This window comes from Thalassophryne amazonica, chromosome 10 (assembly GCF_902500255.1).
Source record: "Thalassophryne amazonica chromosome 10, fThaAma1.1, whole genome shotgun sequence".
Lineage (NCBI taxonomy): Eukaryota > Metazoa > Chordata > Actinopteri > Batrachoidiformes > Batrachoididae > Thalassophryne > Thalassophryne amazonica.
In genome coordinates, this window is record NC_047112.1 from 100,610,037 (window position 1) to 100,626,531 (window position 16,495).

The following is a 16,495-nucleotide window of genomic DNA, read 5'->3' on the forward strand; positions in this document are numbered from 1 at the left end:
ACACTGCAAAAAAAGAAAAAAAAAAATCCAAGGCTTTTTAAATGCAAATGGGATTTTCTGCAATGTACAGTACATGCCAGTCACCAGAACTGAAGCCAGAACAACACAGATCTGATTAAGATTACAGAAGAAGAAGTTAAGACAGCTAGAGTGATGGGCTGATAGCTTCACTGTGGATGTGCCAAATATCATCCTCAATATCATCACAGAGAGTTTTTTCCTTACCACTGTCACCTGTGTGCTTGGTCTAGGGCAGGGGTGGCCATGTTCGGTCCTCGAGAGCCACCTTCCTGACACTCTTAGTTGTCTCCCTGCTCCAACACACCTGAATCCAATGAAAGGCCCGCCTTTCATTGGATTCAATGGCTCTCGAGGACCGAACTTACCAACCCCTAGACTCTAGGGGTTGGTAAATTTTGGCTTTACTTGTGTGAAGTACCTTGAGGCAGCTTTGTTGTGATTTGGCACTATGGAAAATGAAATAAATTGAAATTGAGTGCTGGTTTGCACCTCATTGTCACACATGAGAGTGACTGAGGCATTTTTAATTGAGATATTGCAAAATGTACACCAGATGGGCTTTTCAATATTAAATTCAAATGTCCACAAAATCACAATGCGGATCAGATCCAGATCAAACTTTGTGAGGTGATGATGAGTGCCAGTCTGCACCTGATTTTCAAATATGAGATTGCCGCACGTTTGATTAAGATATAATGTAAAATATATGTACATTAAATGGGATTTTTAATGTTAACTTTAAATGGCCACAAAATCTGTAATCTCGATCAGATCTGGATCAAACTTTGTCAGGTGATAGTGAGTGCCAGTCTGCACCTGATTTTCAAATATGAGAGTGATTGGGGCATGTTTGATTAAGATACGTATAATGTAAAATATATATTCAATAAAGTTTTCAATGCAAAATTTAAATGTCCACAAAATCTGGATCAGATGAAGATCAAACTTTGTCAGTTGATAAAAGATACCATCTTACGTAACATTATAAAATAGAAAATATAAGAAATTTGATTGTTTTTGGCAGAGTTATGAATTTTTGAAAATTCATTCAGTGTTCAAGATAGCGATTTTCCTGACTTTGACCTATGCCCTTGAAAATTTAATAAGTTCTTGCCTATCAGGATATGAATCTTCAGTAGAAATTCTGTAATGATATATGAAAAATTGTGGGCTCCAAGCTGTTCACAAACAAACAAACAAAAGGGGGTGATAACATAACCTCCTCCAGCTTTGTCACCAGAGGTAATAAACTTAAATAAAAAATGAATCCCAATGATAAAAACTACACTACAACAATGCACAAAAATCCCAAATGAAAGAGCTCATAATGCAGAGTCTTATAGTGCCGTTCAACTTTTTTTTCCTCTTCAAAAGGCATTTATTGACAGGCAGTGGCGGGCACAGCTAAGCAAAAAGTTAGCTTCGATAACAGATAATCAGCTAACTGAAAAGTTATCTTTTATGAAGCTAAACTGATTAAACACCCAAAACTTATCGGAAGCTACAGCTAACCGATAACTTTTAGTATTGTCACCGGTACACTTGCAACTAACAAGCTGAATCATCGCTTCTGGTAGCATCAAAGACGACCACAGACCCAAACAATGAATCAGCACTTCTGTCTTTGAGTGGCCTGCTCACTGCTGGAAGCTCCTGTTGACTACATAGCTTGTAACAGTGAAGCACCTGAGAGGAACTGCAAAGCTCAACTCTTTATGCAATAACAATGCCGCCATGAGGTGGAGGTCTTGGAAAATAAAGCAGTGCTTTCTATGGTTTTGAAGTGTAAATAAAATTAATACAGATAGAATAACTCCATTAATGTCAATTCTGTCATTTGTACAAAGTTAAAATATAACATATATCTTTTAATTTTAAATAATGCATGAATTCTGAAGTTTTGTAACAAACACAGACAGATGCCAAAGGGATTATGGGTAAATGAGCCTCCGCTAACACTGATTGGTTGACTCATTAATTCTATGTGAGGTGTGTGTGTTGGTGTTTACATATAAATGTATTTTTATAAAATATGCCATTTTTTTATTTGTAAAAAAAAAAGCCATTTTCAAAAAGCCAAAAAGTTGATTTGACAACCATCTGATATAACCGCGGTCAAAATAAATAGAACACTGCCATCTACTGGTGCCCAGATGCTTAGTACTTAGGGCGAATCCATGAACACTACTGGCCAGTAGATGACAGTAGAGACCCTGAAAACTTGCAGTTTTCATACGGATCATTTATTATTCCAAATAAATAATCCGTCTATGTCTGCTACGTTTAAGATGCGTGGAATTGTGGAATTTAATAAACACAAACCGAATTTCAGACATATTATATATTACTCTGGAACAAAGTGGACAGTCAGTGTTTGACAAAAGCAAGATGTTAAAGAACATGAAGCATTGCAGCTCACAATGATTCCAATTGAAAATAATGGAGAAGCAACCTGAGCTTCTTCTGACATTTTTACATAAAACAAACACAATAACAATGTCTATAAACCCAGAGAATATATTCACGAGAGTTTTAGGCACAATATACAAAGGGCTTAATGCTGTTGTCTGTGTGGAGCCTGATCAGAGGGTCTCAAATGCATTTCTCCTGTCATGAACCTTTACACTGTCAGTACCCATAATGCACTGCGCACACACCATGTCCATACTAAAACCTTTAAAATTAGTGCATTACTTTCAAACTAAAACATATATCTGATATTTTCACTTCATAAAACTTCAGACATGACGTTAATTTAAACAACTTGTCCGAAATTAGTTTGGTTAAAATTTTAACCATAAGTTAAAACTGTATGCCTCTGGATGACTTGGGTAGTATTGCCAGGCCATCTGTATGGCGTCAAAAGAAATGAGCTTTTCTTTTCTGTGACCGGTTCTCATTTGCCAGCAGAGGATAGAGCAGTTTCTCCTGGAACCAGCTCTCCTCTGTTTGCAGATGATAGAGCTGTGCATCTGCTATAAAACAATTAACAGGTATGTACTTAGATCTTTTATTTTGGACTTCATACATATTTGTAACTGTTGAGCTTTGTTCACGACACCTGCAAAAATAGGTTAATGGTCTAAAATTTGTCTGACCAAAATTTATCGGAAGATAATTAGTCTGCTGATGGTTTTCAAAGTTATCTGATTACTGATTATTATCTGATCTGAGCTTCAATAATTATCGGTAAGCAGAACTGTGCCCACCACTGTTGACAGGTGCGACTTACACGCCACAAAAATAGGGTAAACACAGATGAGCCTCTCAAGTTGCTTGTGAAGCCTTGTTACAAATATCCAAGCAACGTCTTTTGAAATCAGTAAAGTGATGGCTTCAGCTCTGACTCCTCTCTGCACTGCCAGATTCCAGTGCTCATCAACCTCAGTCAGGATGCAGATGTAAACCTACCTGTGAAACCGCTCATCTTCGCCTTGGCCATGGGGGCATGTCTTGGAGGTGAGTGACAGCACCTGTTCAGCCTCATCACAGACTGATGTATGAAGGCTGTGTTGGTAAACGGGTGTATGTGAAATGCACAAACTTTGCAGAGTTCTTCAGACATCAGGCACTTTGTAGTTTATCCCTGAAAGGTGGGGCTCGTTATAGTTTCTGCCAGAAGGAGACATCAAATGATCCAGATGACAGTGAGGTTTTGTACAGCTGTGTCACTCCCTGAGGCCAGGCTGTACTTTTAGTGAAATTGACACACGCCTCATACAGGCTGATCCACAGCCCAGCTGCCGGTCCTGCAGCAGATGGCAGCTGTGTTCGGGTGGGAAGAACACAAAGACAGACAGAGGGAGAGCTCTCACAGTGTTCCAGCCCAATCATCTGCTCTGTGACAGCTTCGTATTGATTGGCAGTATGATGTGCCCACCGCTCAGCTCCAGCTACAAAGCTGACGCCTGTTTAAAATGTGAGTCGCATCGATGGATGTGTACCATGACTGCCCATCATCACCCTTACATGAGACATGAAACAATGGAGAGGTCTTAAGAAGTTGAAGCAAGCAGAGATTTTCTTTTTATTTGAAAGTTGGCAGTTGTCTGTGTTTTCCAAAGGAGCTCGATTTTAAGTTTGTAATTTAACCAAGTGGTTGAAAGCCCTGAAGTAATGATTACCCATTTATAGTGGTATGTTCAGAAGTAAAGATTAGAGTAATACCTGTATTTGGAAGACTGAAGTCTAATTAGAAGTAGAGCGTAAGTGTTTTTACAGGGTGGTCCAAAAAAAACAAACAAACAAAAAAAAACCCGCCCTATTTTCTTTTTGATCTCATTTTTTACTCAGATGAGATATTTAGAAAGTTCTTTCACCAAACATTAGCAGAATGATGGGAGATTATGTCCTTCAAAGCTGATAGAAATTGAAACATTTTTGGTGGTCTGTCCTTAATAGTTGATAATGTGTTCTATCCAGGCTCCTCTTTAACGAATAACTGCAGTAACATGAACGTTGAAATTTTCGATGACTCATCCAATCATGTCAGCTGGTATGTGCCTGATTTCCCTTCTTATGTTGACATGATTGGACGAGTCATCGAAAATTTCAACGTTCGTGTTGCTGAAGTTATTCATCAAAGAGGAGCCTGGATAGAACACATTATCAACTATTAAGGACAGACCACCAAAAATGTTTCAATTTCTATCAGCTTTGAAGGACATAATCTCCCATCATTCTGCTAATGTTTGGTGAAAGAATTTTCAAAATATCTCATCTGAGTAAAAATTGAGATCAAAAAGAAAATAGGGCATTTTTTTGGACCACCCTGTACATCCTAATTGCCTATAAATTCTCATACTGTAGTTGTTATTCCTATTTATTTTGAGCTGAACATTAAAAACTTAAAAATCCATTCCACTTAACAAATTGTTTCTTTTTTGGTTATAGTACTAATGATTTTTAGTTATTTATTTACTTATTTTTAGCTCCACATAGTACTTGGGCCAGCTGTTCTTGGGTACCATCTTGAAGAACTAAAAGTAATCATCATTGTCATTTTTCACATTCCACAGACAAGAAGAAAAATGTATCATAGCCTCATGGAAAGGACAGCTATATCCAGTTAAGGTTACACATCAACAAAGGTTTACACTTGTATTTCTTTTTTCACTCATTTCCATAACAGGGCAGCATTCAGGGCACTTGCTTGCAATCTGAGCTCATTGCAAATATGAATACGAGGAGCAATTGGAATGTTTTGAGCATGACCCAGAAAAAGTAGGGTGTGGTTCTCCATCCTTTGCATTCTGAGAAACCAGCATTTCTCAGGAATGTGTGACATTTTGACTCACTGGGTGTTGAGAAATGTTGGTTTCTCAGAATGCAAAAGATGTAGAACCAATGCCCTACTTTTTCTGGGGAAGGCTCAAAACTTCTCTATCACCCGTCATAAGGTAGTTGTTTTTTTGTATTTTGAAAATCACAACTTGAGAAATCCGCCCATTTTTGAACAGTCCAAATACAGAGGCAGTGTGGATGGCTTGAGGCTTGGCTTTTTTAATTCAGCATTTTTATCTCCAGTTACCTACAGTCTATAAAAATGGATTCCACCCATTTGTATGTTCATCCATTCATACATCTGTAACCTTTGCCAAACTGTTGCAGGCCCCATTTTAAAGGGTGCTTTCCTTAACCTACTTTTTGTGGGTCAGTTGAGGGATTCCAGCGTCTGTGAGCGCCTCTGTGTCTCTACTCTACAGTAACATTTTTGGCAAGAGCTACTCATCCTTCAGGAGTCAGGACAGAGCTGTTGTTCAGTGATGGAATTGGAGGAAATGTGCCTTAGGTCCTTTTCAACAATTTAATGAGCCATTTTCATTAAAAAAACAACAACAACAACAACAAAAACATCAAATATGATGTGGTGGGGAGTATGTGTAAAGGAAAAAGTTAAATAATAATAATTTTCTTCCGTGTTGTTTCCTGTCTGTTAAGGGAATGGCACTTTGATTGGAGCATCAGCCAATGTTGTGTGTGCAGGACTTGCCGAACAGCACGGTTATGGATTCTCCTTCATGGAATTTTTCAGGTAGGTTCTCCATTCAGCATCAAAACACATTTCTAATCATTTAAAAGAATGTCATAAACGGGGTTAGGTAGTAACAGATTACATGTGATCGCATTTATGTAACCAGATTCCAAACAATAAGTAACTATAATCAGACCAGATTAGATTGGAAAAACGTGTAATCAGTTACATTGTCAAATTACCTGACTGCACATTGAATTCAATGAAATTTATTTATATAGCGCCAAATCACAACAATGCTGCCTCAGGGGCTTCACAGGTGTAACCTTACCTATCCCCCTGAGCAAGCACACAGGTGACGGTAGTAATGGAAAAACTCCTTGTGATGTTTCTGAGGAAGAAACCTCAAGCAGACCAGACTTAGAGGGGTGACCCACTGCTTAGGCCATTATAACATTTACAAGGTTTTTAGAAAAAATGAAGGAAACAAAGAAAAACATAAAGTGAGGTTGAGGCCTGTTCTGTTGTTAATAGTATGATTTAAAAGAAGAGGAACAATAATTCAATACTACACCAGTATGCAAGTCATATTAGAGGGAAAACAGATGAGTCGTTATTAAAATGTGTAAATTGTAAAGATATGAAACCCTTTTCAGTGATCCCATTGCTATTAAGTCTTTAAATAGATGTAAACTACAAAGCAGCTCGACCTCGGCAGCCACTAGAGGTCAGTCATCAGCCAATAGTCTGCGTTGTTTTTCACCTTGTGCATTGGCGAAGTGGTGGCAGTATATAGTTTTCAGTGGTGTGTATGTCTATTTACAAGAGAGATCAAAAACAGCTTTACGGATTTCCTTCAAACTTGGTGAGAATATTAAATGTTGATGTAGTTTGGTCAAAGGTCAATGTCAAAGAAAATATGGTCTGAAAAACAGCTTTTGTATAAAACCTAGATGGATAAAACCTGGTGGGCATATTACTTGGATAGATTTTGGAGTTGTTTGTTCAAAGCTCAAAAGTCAATGTCGAAGAAAACATCCTTCCATTTTCTGCACCCACTTAGGTCAAGTGAGGCTGGAGCCTATCCCAGTAGTCATAGGACGTGAGCCAGGTTACACCCTGGACAGGACGCCAGTCTGTCACAGAGCCATACATAGACAAACACATTCACACTTGCACACACACCTACGGTCAATGTAAAGTTTCAAGGAAAACATGGTCTGGAAAAACACTTTTTGTATATCAACAACCAAGAACCCCAGATAGATCAACCTGATGAGAATATTATTTGAATGAACATCTAGAGGTGATTAGATTTAGAAGTAATTTGGTTAAAGGTGAAAGTCAAGGAAAACATGGTACAAAAACATGTTTTTTTCTCAAGAATAAAAAAGCCCAGATGGATGATCAGAAAAATATTTGTGTATGAATGACTTTATAATGAAGCGAGACATAATCAAACAAGCAACAACCCACCATTACAAACATATGTATATACTTGTACATTTATTTTGTGGTGTGAAAGAGCATGCAGAGTATACGTCAGCCCTTGTTTATTTACAATGTAATTGCATCGCTTGCCAGTAGGCAGCAGCACTCTGTCCAATGCACTTGTTAACATAACAACAAAAACAAACAAACAAACAAACAAAAAAAAAAAACAGCTTTCAATTCCTTCATCATTTTGAGTTACAAAATTTGCCTCACAAGAACAAAAAAATTCAATACAATTTGTGTAAATTTTTTTGAGAAAAAAAAAAGTGACAAATTTCAAATAACTGAAAGAGATTGAGCATCCTGGTTTTATGTTATCATGTTGTGGTTAGGGGTCCAGACAGTACTGGACCATTTCAGGCTACAGACCCAAATGCTGGGAGCAAGGAACAGAACTGGTTATGAACAAAAAGAGATTTATTAACAAGAAGGAAATAATAATGCTGCGCTGGGAGTGCCTGCAGAGTGGAGAGTAAACCCGCTTGTGGCGGTGGAAATTAGGGAGCTGCAGGTTCTCAAGCCAGTCTTGAGAATGAACTGAGATCTTGGAATGTTCAGAGCCAGGAACAGGTGGGACGCACAAAGCTGAGACCAGGAACTTGAGTATACAGTTGTATGCAAACATTTGGGCACCCCTGATAATTTTCATGATTTTCCTTTATAAATCGTTGGATGTCTGGATCAGAAATTTCACTTAAATTTATCATATAGCAGATGAACACACTAATATTTGAGAAGTGAACTGAAGTTTCTAGTATTTACAAAAAGTGTGCAATAATTATTTAAACAAAATTAGGCAGGTGGATAAATTTGGGCATTTTATTGATTTGAATACATTTAGCACTAATTAGTGGAACACAAAATTGGTTTGGTAAGCTCACTGACCCTTGACCTCCTTACACAGGTGAATCCAATCATGGGAAAGCGTATTTAAGGTGGCCATTTGCAAATTTTTCCTCTCTTTGCATCTCTTCTGAGTGGCAACATGGGAGCCTCTAAACAACTCTCAAATGACCTGAAAACAAAGATGTTCAACATCATGGTTTAGGGGAAGGATACAAAAAGCTATCTCAGAGATTTCAGCTGTGAGTTTCCACTGTGAGGAACATAGTGAGGAAATGGAAGGCCGCAGGCACAGTACTAGTTAAGGCCCAAAGTGGCAGGCCAAGAAAAATGCCAGATAAGCTGAAGCGAAGGATGGTGAGAACCGTCATAGTCAACCCACAGACCTGCTCCAAAGACCTACAAGATAATCTTCAACTATTCTTGTTCAACTATACAGCGCGCTTTGCAGAAAGCAATGTTGTATGCTGCTATAATGCAGAGGAAGCCTTTTCTGAGTACACGCCACAAACAAAGTCACTTGAGGTATGCTAAAGCACATTTGGATAAGCCAGTTAAATTTTGGAATAAGGTGCTGTGGACTGATGAAACTAAAATTGAGTTATTTGTACATAACCAGGGGCAGTATGCATGGCTGAAAAAGAACACAGCGTTCTAAAAAAAAATGCTTGATACCTACAGTAAAACTTGGAGGTGGTTCCATCATGCTGTGTGGCTGTGTGGTCAGTGCAGGTACTGGGAATCTTGTTAAAGTTGAGGGTCACATGGATTGCAGTCAATATTAGCAGATTCTTGAGAACAATGTTCATGAATCAGTGACAAAGTTGAAGTTGCGTCGGGGCTGGATCTTTCAACAAGACAATGACCCTAAACACTGCTAAAAATCTACTAAGGCATTCATGCAGAGGAACAAGTACAGTGTTCTTATACACCTCTCTGCAGCTTCTCTCCCCCTGCCATCCCCTTATTACCCCATCCCCGTAGAGACGGTGCCTGCTCCCAGACCACCAATAACTAGCAAAAATCTATTTAAGCATAAAAATTCAAAAAGAAAAAATAATATAGCACCTTCAATTGCACCACAGACTAAAACAGTTAAATGTGGTCTATTAAACATTAGGTCTCTTTCTTCTAAGTCCCTGTTGGTAAATGATATAATAATTGATCAACGTATTGATTTATTCTGCCTAACAGAAACTTGGTTACAGCAGGATGAATATGTTAGTTTAAATGAGTCAACACCCCCGGGTCACACTAACTGTCAGAATGCTCGTAGCACGGGCCGGGGCGGAGGATTAGCAGCAATCTTCCATTCCAGCTTATTAATTAATCAAAAACCTAGACAGAGCTTTAATTCATTTGAAAGCTTGTCTCTTAGTCTTGTCCATCCAAATTGGAAGTCCCAAAAAACAGTTTTATTTGTTATTATCTATCGTCCACCTGGTCGTTACTGTGAGTTTCTCTGTGAATTTTCAGACCTTTTGTCTGACTTAGTGCTTAGCTCAGATAAGATAATTATAGTGGGCGATTTTAACATCCACACAGATGCTGAGAATGACAGCCTCAACACTGCATTTAATCTATTATTAGACTCTATCGGCTTTGCTCAAAAAGTAAATGAGTCCACCCACCACTTTAATCATATTTTAGATATTGTTCTGACTTATGGTATGGAAATAGAAGACTTAACAGTATTCCCTGAAAACTCCCTTTTGTCTGATCATTTTTTAATAACATTTACATTTACCCTGATGGACTACCCTGCAGTGGGGAATAAGTTTCATTACACTAGAAGTCTTTCAGAAAGCGCTGTAACTAGGTTTAAGGATATGATTCCTTCTTTATGTTCTCTAATGTCATATACCAACACAGAGCAGAGTAGCTACCTAAACTCTGTAAGGGAGTTAGAGTATCTTGTCAATAGTTTTACATCCTCATTGAAGACAACTTTGGATGCTGTAGCTCCTCTGAAAAAGAGAGCTTTAAATCAGAAGTGTCTGACTCCGTGGTATAACTCACAAACTCGTAGCTTAAAGCAGATAACCCGTAAGTTGGAGAGGAAATGGCGTCTCACTAATTTAGAAGATCTTCACTTAGCCTGGAAAAAGAGTTTGTTGCTCTATAAGAAAGCCCTTCGTGAAGCTAGGACATCTTTCTACTCATCACTAATTGAAGAAAATAAGAACAACCCCAGGATTCTTTTCAGCACTGTAGCCAGGCTGACAAAGAGTCAGAGCTCTATTGAGCTGAGTATTCCATTAACTTTAACTAGTAATGACTTCATGACTTTCTTTGCTAACAAAATTTTGACTATTAGAGAAAAAATTACTCATAACCATCCCAAAGATGTATCGTTATCTTTGGCTGCTTTCAGTGATGCCGGTATTTGGTTAGACTCTTTCTCTCCGATTGTTCTGTCTGAGTTATTTTCATTAGTTACTTCATCCAAACCATCAACATGCTTATTAGACCCCATTCCTGCCAGGCTGCTCAAGGAAGTCCTACCATTATTTAATGCTTCAATCTTAAATATGATCAATCTATCTTTGTTAGTTGGTTATGTACCACAGGCCTTTAAGGTGGCAGTAATTAAACCATTACTTAAAAAGCCATCACTTGACCCAGCTATCTTAGCTAATTATAGGCCAATCTCCAACCTTCCTTTTCTCTCAAAGATTCTTGAGAGGGTAGTTGTAAAACAGCTAACTGATCATCTGCAGAGGAATGGTCTATTTGAAGAGTTTCAGTCAGGTTTTAGAATTCATCATAGTACAGAAACAGCATTAGTGAAGGTTACAAATGATCTTCTTATGGCTTCGGACAGTGGACTTATCTCTGTGCTTGTTCTGTTGGACCTCAGTGCTGCTTTTGATACTGTTGACCATAAAATTTTATTACAGAGATTAGAGCATGTCATAGGTATTAAAGGCATTGCGCTGCGGTGGTTTGAATCATATTTGTCTAATTCGCCTGCCATGCGAGAGGTCCCGGGTTCAAATCCCGGACGAGCCCCCAGTCAATGTTGGGTATTTTCTCCTCCAAACATTTTTAAAACCTTTAACAAGACAAACAGAGTCAAGAAACACCAGTGAGACAGAAAGTCAAATATTACGCGCGGAGTGCAGTCAGGCTGTACACCAAGGCTACACTAAAGTCTGGCCTGCTTTTCCGCTCTTTTTATTAAGAGACGCCCTCATCACATAAACAAAAACTTGTCCTAAGGGTGGGGGTGATGACGCAAGACAAGTTTCTTCCCGTAACATAAACGCATACATCAATAAGTGCAGCTGTAAGGAAGAACACTTTCTTTTACACAGGTCAGCACATCTCGTTCGTCTGTTGCAGTTATCAGCTGTTCTGCATCTGCCTGAAGTGTCCTGTCCTTCACACTCCTTCACACTAAGCACCACATCACAACAGTCAAAACGTTCTCTTACTCCCAGTCGTTAGAGGCTGCGAAAACAAAGTTATATTATAATAATAAGTACATCCAGCCCTTCATTCCCAGCTCAGATTGACCCCAGAGTGCTAAAACAAGGTTGAATAACACATACATTCTCGGGGTTAGGTGCAAACAGCACAACACCGTTTTCATAAGAAAGAAGACGAAGGTACAAATGTTTAACAGTGATAACATATATATATATATATATATATATAAAATCCTTAACAATTACAGTTTGTTCATGTAAATGGGGAATCTTCTTCACAGACTAAAGTTAATTATGGAGTTCCACAAGGTTCTGTGCTAGGACCAATTTTATTCACTTTATACATGCTTCCCTTGGGCAGTATTATTAGACGGTATTGCTTAAATTTTCATTGTTACGCAGATGATACCCAGCTTTATCTATCCATGAAGCCAGAGGATACACACCAATTAGCTAAACTGCAGGATTGTCTTACAGACATAAAGACATGGATGACCTCTAATTTCCTGCTTTTAAACTCAGATAAAACTGAAGTTATTGTACTTGGCCCCACAAATCTTAGAAGCATGGTGTCTAACCAGATCGTTACTCTGGATGGCATTTCCCTGATCTCTAGTAATACTGTGAGAAATCTTGGAGTTATTTTTGATCAGGATATGTCATTCAAAGCGCATATTAAACAAATATGTAGGACTGCCTTTTTGCATTTACGCAATATCTCTAAAATCAGAAAGGTCTTGTCTCAGAGTGATGCTGAAAAACTAATTCATGCATTTATTTCCTCTAGGCTGGACTATTGTAATTCATTATTATCAGGTTGTCCTAAAAGTTCCCTAAAAACCCTTCAGTTGGTTCAGAATGCTGCAGCTAGAGTACTGACGGGGACTAGCAGGAGAGAGTATATCTCACCCGTGTTGGCCTCCCTTCATTGGCTTCCTGTTAATGCTAGAATAGAATTTAAAATTCTTCTTCTTACTTATAAGGTTTTGAATAATCAGGTCCCATCTTATCTTAGGGACCTCGTAGTACCATATTACCCCATTAGAGCGCTTCGCTCTCAGACTGCGGGCTTACTTGTAGTTCCTAGGGTTTGTAAGAGTAGAATGGGAGGCAGAGCCTTCAGCTTTCAGGCTCCTCTCCTGTGGAACCAGCTCCCAATTCAGATCAGGGAGACAGATACCCTCTCTACTTTTAAGATTAGGCTTAAAACTTTCCTTTTCGCTAAGGCTTATAGTTAGGGCTGGATCGGGTGACCCTGGACCATCCCTTGGTTATGTTGCTTTAGACGTAGACTGTGGGGGGGTTCCCATGATGCACTGTTTCTTTCTCTTTTTGCTCCGTATGCATCACTCTGCATTTAATCATTAGTGATCGATCTCTTTTTCCTGGTTCTTTCCCTCAGCCCCAACCAGTCTCAGCAGAAGACTGCCCCTCCCTGAGCCTGGTTCTGCTGGAGGTTTCTTCCTGTTAAAAGGGAGTTTTTCCTTCCCACTGTGGCCAAGTGCTTGCTCATAGGGGGTCGTTTTGACCGTTGGGTTTTTCATAATTATTGTATGGCCTTGCCTTGCAATGTGGAGCGCCTTGGGGCAACTGTTTGTTGTGATTTGGCGCTATATAAGAAAAAAGTTGATTGATTGATTGATTGATTCTGGAATGGCCATCTCAGTCCCCAGACCTGAATATTATTGAAAATCTGTGGTGTGATTTTAAGAGGCTGTCCATGCTCGGAAACCAACAAACCTGACTGAACTGGAGATGCTTTGTAAAGACGAATGGTCCAAAATACCTTCAACCAGAATCCAGACTCTCATTGGAAGTTATAGGAAGTGTATAGAGACTGTTATTTCTGCAAAAGGAGGATCTACTAAATATTGATGTATTTTTTCTGTTGGTGTGCCCAAATTTATGCACCTGCCTAATTTTGTTTAAAGAATTATTACACACTTTCTGTAAATCCTATAAACTTCATTTCACTTCTCAAATATCACTGTGTTTGTCTGCTATATGATATATTTAACTGAAATTGCTGATCCAAACAACCAATGATTTATAAACATACAACTGTAGCTGTGGGAAGCTCCTTTGTCTTAGTGCATGGGAGCAGCAGGAAGACGAGGTCAAGGTCAGGAGTCTCGGAAAGCACCGGCCAGGACTGGAACACTAGGAAGATGATCGTCAAGTATCTGGCAACCCGTGAGCTGAAAGTCTGAGTTTAAATAGCCTGCTGCTCATCAGTTGCTCATGCATGGCAGGTGTGCGGCCATAATGAGCGGTGATGCGCAGCAGTTATGAATCGGCTGTGAGTGCGCCATCTGGGCAAAAACTCACAAACTGCAACTTGGTTAAAAACAGGATTGGGAGGCAGACCATGACATATAATTTGCTATGAGACAAAGAGGTTCATGCCAGAAAACAAACCAATTTAAATGAACTCTCCCAATTCTGCCAAGAAGAGCAGTCAAATATTGAGCCAGAATTATGGCAAAAGCTTGTTAATAGATACTAAAAGCTTCTGGTCATCATGCAGCTTGCCAGGGGTTCTATTTTTACAACTGTTGGAGAGTAGTTGGAGATGCAAATTTGTGAGCAAACATGTGAATGAGCGACAAATTTCAGATGGTGTCTTACCGAATTGGTACTAACAACATGCGAACACATGTCACCAGAATGTCGGATGAATATCACAAATATAGAATATATTGCATGAGTGCTGCTTGAATACCACACGGCACTCTTGTGAATGTCAAGCACTGTCTTTGCAGAGACAAGGCTTTGCTGATTTGCTGTGCAGCATTCTCACGAATGTCTAACTCCACTTACAGCTGAAATGATGGCATGTTTACACACAAAGTGCTCAGCTGATACTATTCTGCTATTATCCTGCTATTATGTGAACACATGCTGTGGAAATTACTCCGACTGTACCCAATAAGGAGCATCCCTCTAAATAATAAAGTCAAATAAAATAAAATAAGTAATGAAATTATCATAAATAATAATAACAAAGACTAGCCTGGTTCCATGGAGGAGAAAAAAAAAATACAAGATGAAGAAAGCTATGAACAGGGCACTCACCCACTTGTAGAATGAGTTCCTCTCGGATGATATATGTAATGTCCAGAAATCCACATCATCAAATAGTTCCTGGCTGCCACCATCATGTATGGAATGAGTGCATTTTCCAGTCACAGGATAAAATATGTAAGGTCCAGTGAGAAGATCTCCTGGCTACATTCCACCATCACAGACTAATTGTGTGTGGCATCCTCCTCCTATGGACAGATGTCCTCCTCAGTTTTCAGGAATGACCAGTATTCATCCACTGCTGTGCTGAAGCCCACCTCTGTGCGCAAGGGCTTCTTCTGTGGTCCTCTATATACAGTGCATCCGGAAAGTATTCATAATCCTTCAATTCAATTTCAGTTCAATTTATTTCATTTATATAGCAGCAAATCACTACAAAGCTGCCTCAAGGCGCTTCACACAAGTAAGGTCTATCCTTTCCAACCCCTAGAGCAAGCACACAGGCGACAGTGGTAAGGAAAAATTCCCTCTGATGATTTGAGGTAGAAACCTCAAGCAGACCAGACTCCAAGGGGTGACTCTGGCTTGGGCCATGCTACTGACACAATCAACAATACAAATATGGGAGTCCATGTTGGTGTAAAGGATGGGAGACTTGCAGAAGAAGACACCCACTCCCATCTCTGGATGGAGCCACACCTCAAACAGAAAGAAAAAACTGAATCAGGTAGCAGAAAGACAACAAATAAGGTGTAATTTGTCAGCATTAAGCTACAAGAAAAAAGGAAGAAATACTAAGGTGATCACCGGCCACTAGCCATAAGCTTGACTAAAAGACCCAGACTTTGGATAAAGTTGAGGCCGTGACCCACTCTAATAAAATTAATTTAAAAGGGTAGAAAGCATAGTTCCATACTATGCCAGTATGCTAGCCATACGAAAAGGAAAATAAGTGTGTCTTAAGTCTGGACTTGAAAGTCTCTACAGAATCTGACTGTTTTACTGATGCAGGGAGATCATTCCAAAAATCAGGTGCATAAGAGAAAGCTCTGTGACCCGCAGACTTTTTGTTCACCCTAGGGACAAAAAGTAGTCTTGCGCCCTGAGAACGCAAGGTTCTCGTACGTAAGGTACGTAAGGTTTTATTGTCAGCTAAGTAGGGAGGCGCTAGTCTGTGAATAATTTTATAGGTTAATAGCAGAACCTTAAAATCTCTTAAAAGCTCTGAGACACACACACACATGGTTTATTCGGTGTGATTGTGCAATGTTCACATCTTGTCCGTATAATGATTGCGTGCCACAGACTTTGAACATTACAACAATATTTCCTTTGCACGCCCTGCACAGGATGCAGGAGGCAGCGATCTGGCTCATCGGGGGCAGAATCCGAACGTGTCGGCAGGCTTTGGCGTGCTGATCCATTTCAAGGTTCCCTTGAACGCCATGAGAATTCTTTGAATGCAGTCAGACTGTGGTACGACTGCACATCGTCTACCATTCAAATTTTAGGTCGAATGCAGCTTGACAGTGGTATGCATGTTCACTACATTCCTGCTGGCCGTGTGAATATGTCTGACTGTGTTGTGTGCACACATGAGTGCTGTACAGGGAATTCGAATACTGCTCGAATTTGCACAACTGTCCTTTGAATCTCCATTCGTAAGACATTTGGGCTCATTCGTGCTCTTGTATGATGGGGAGGTATG

The 16,495-nt window shown here is 39.4% G+C and overlaps 1 protein-coding gene across 1 annotated transcript in view; it reads left to right on the forward strand.

The window, feature by feature from the left end:
• oca2 (oculocutaneous albinism II) overlaps nt 1–16,495 on the forward strand; it is a 288,339-nt gene that overhangs the window by 225,048 nt on the left and 46,796 nt on the right. The window contains exons 22-23 of the mRNA XM_034180628.1: nt 3,387–3,480; nt 5,962–6,055. Coding sequence (XP_034036519.1) covers nt 3,387–3,480; nt 5,962–6,055 — 188 coding nt within the window. The remainder of the gene's footprint in view (nt 1–3,386; nt 3,481–5,961; nt 6,056–16,495) is intronic.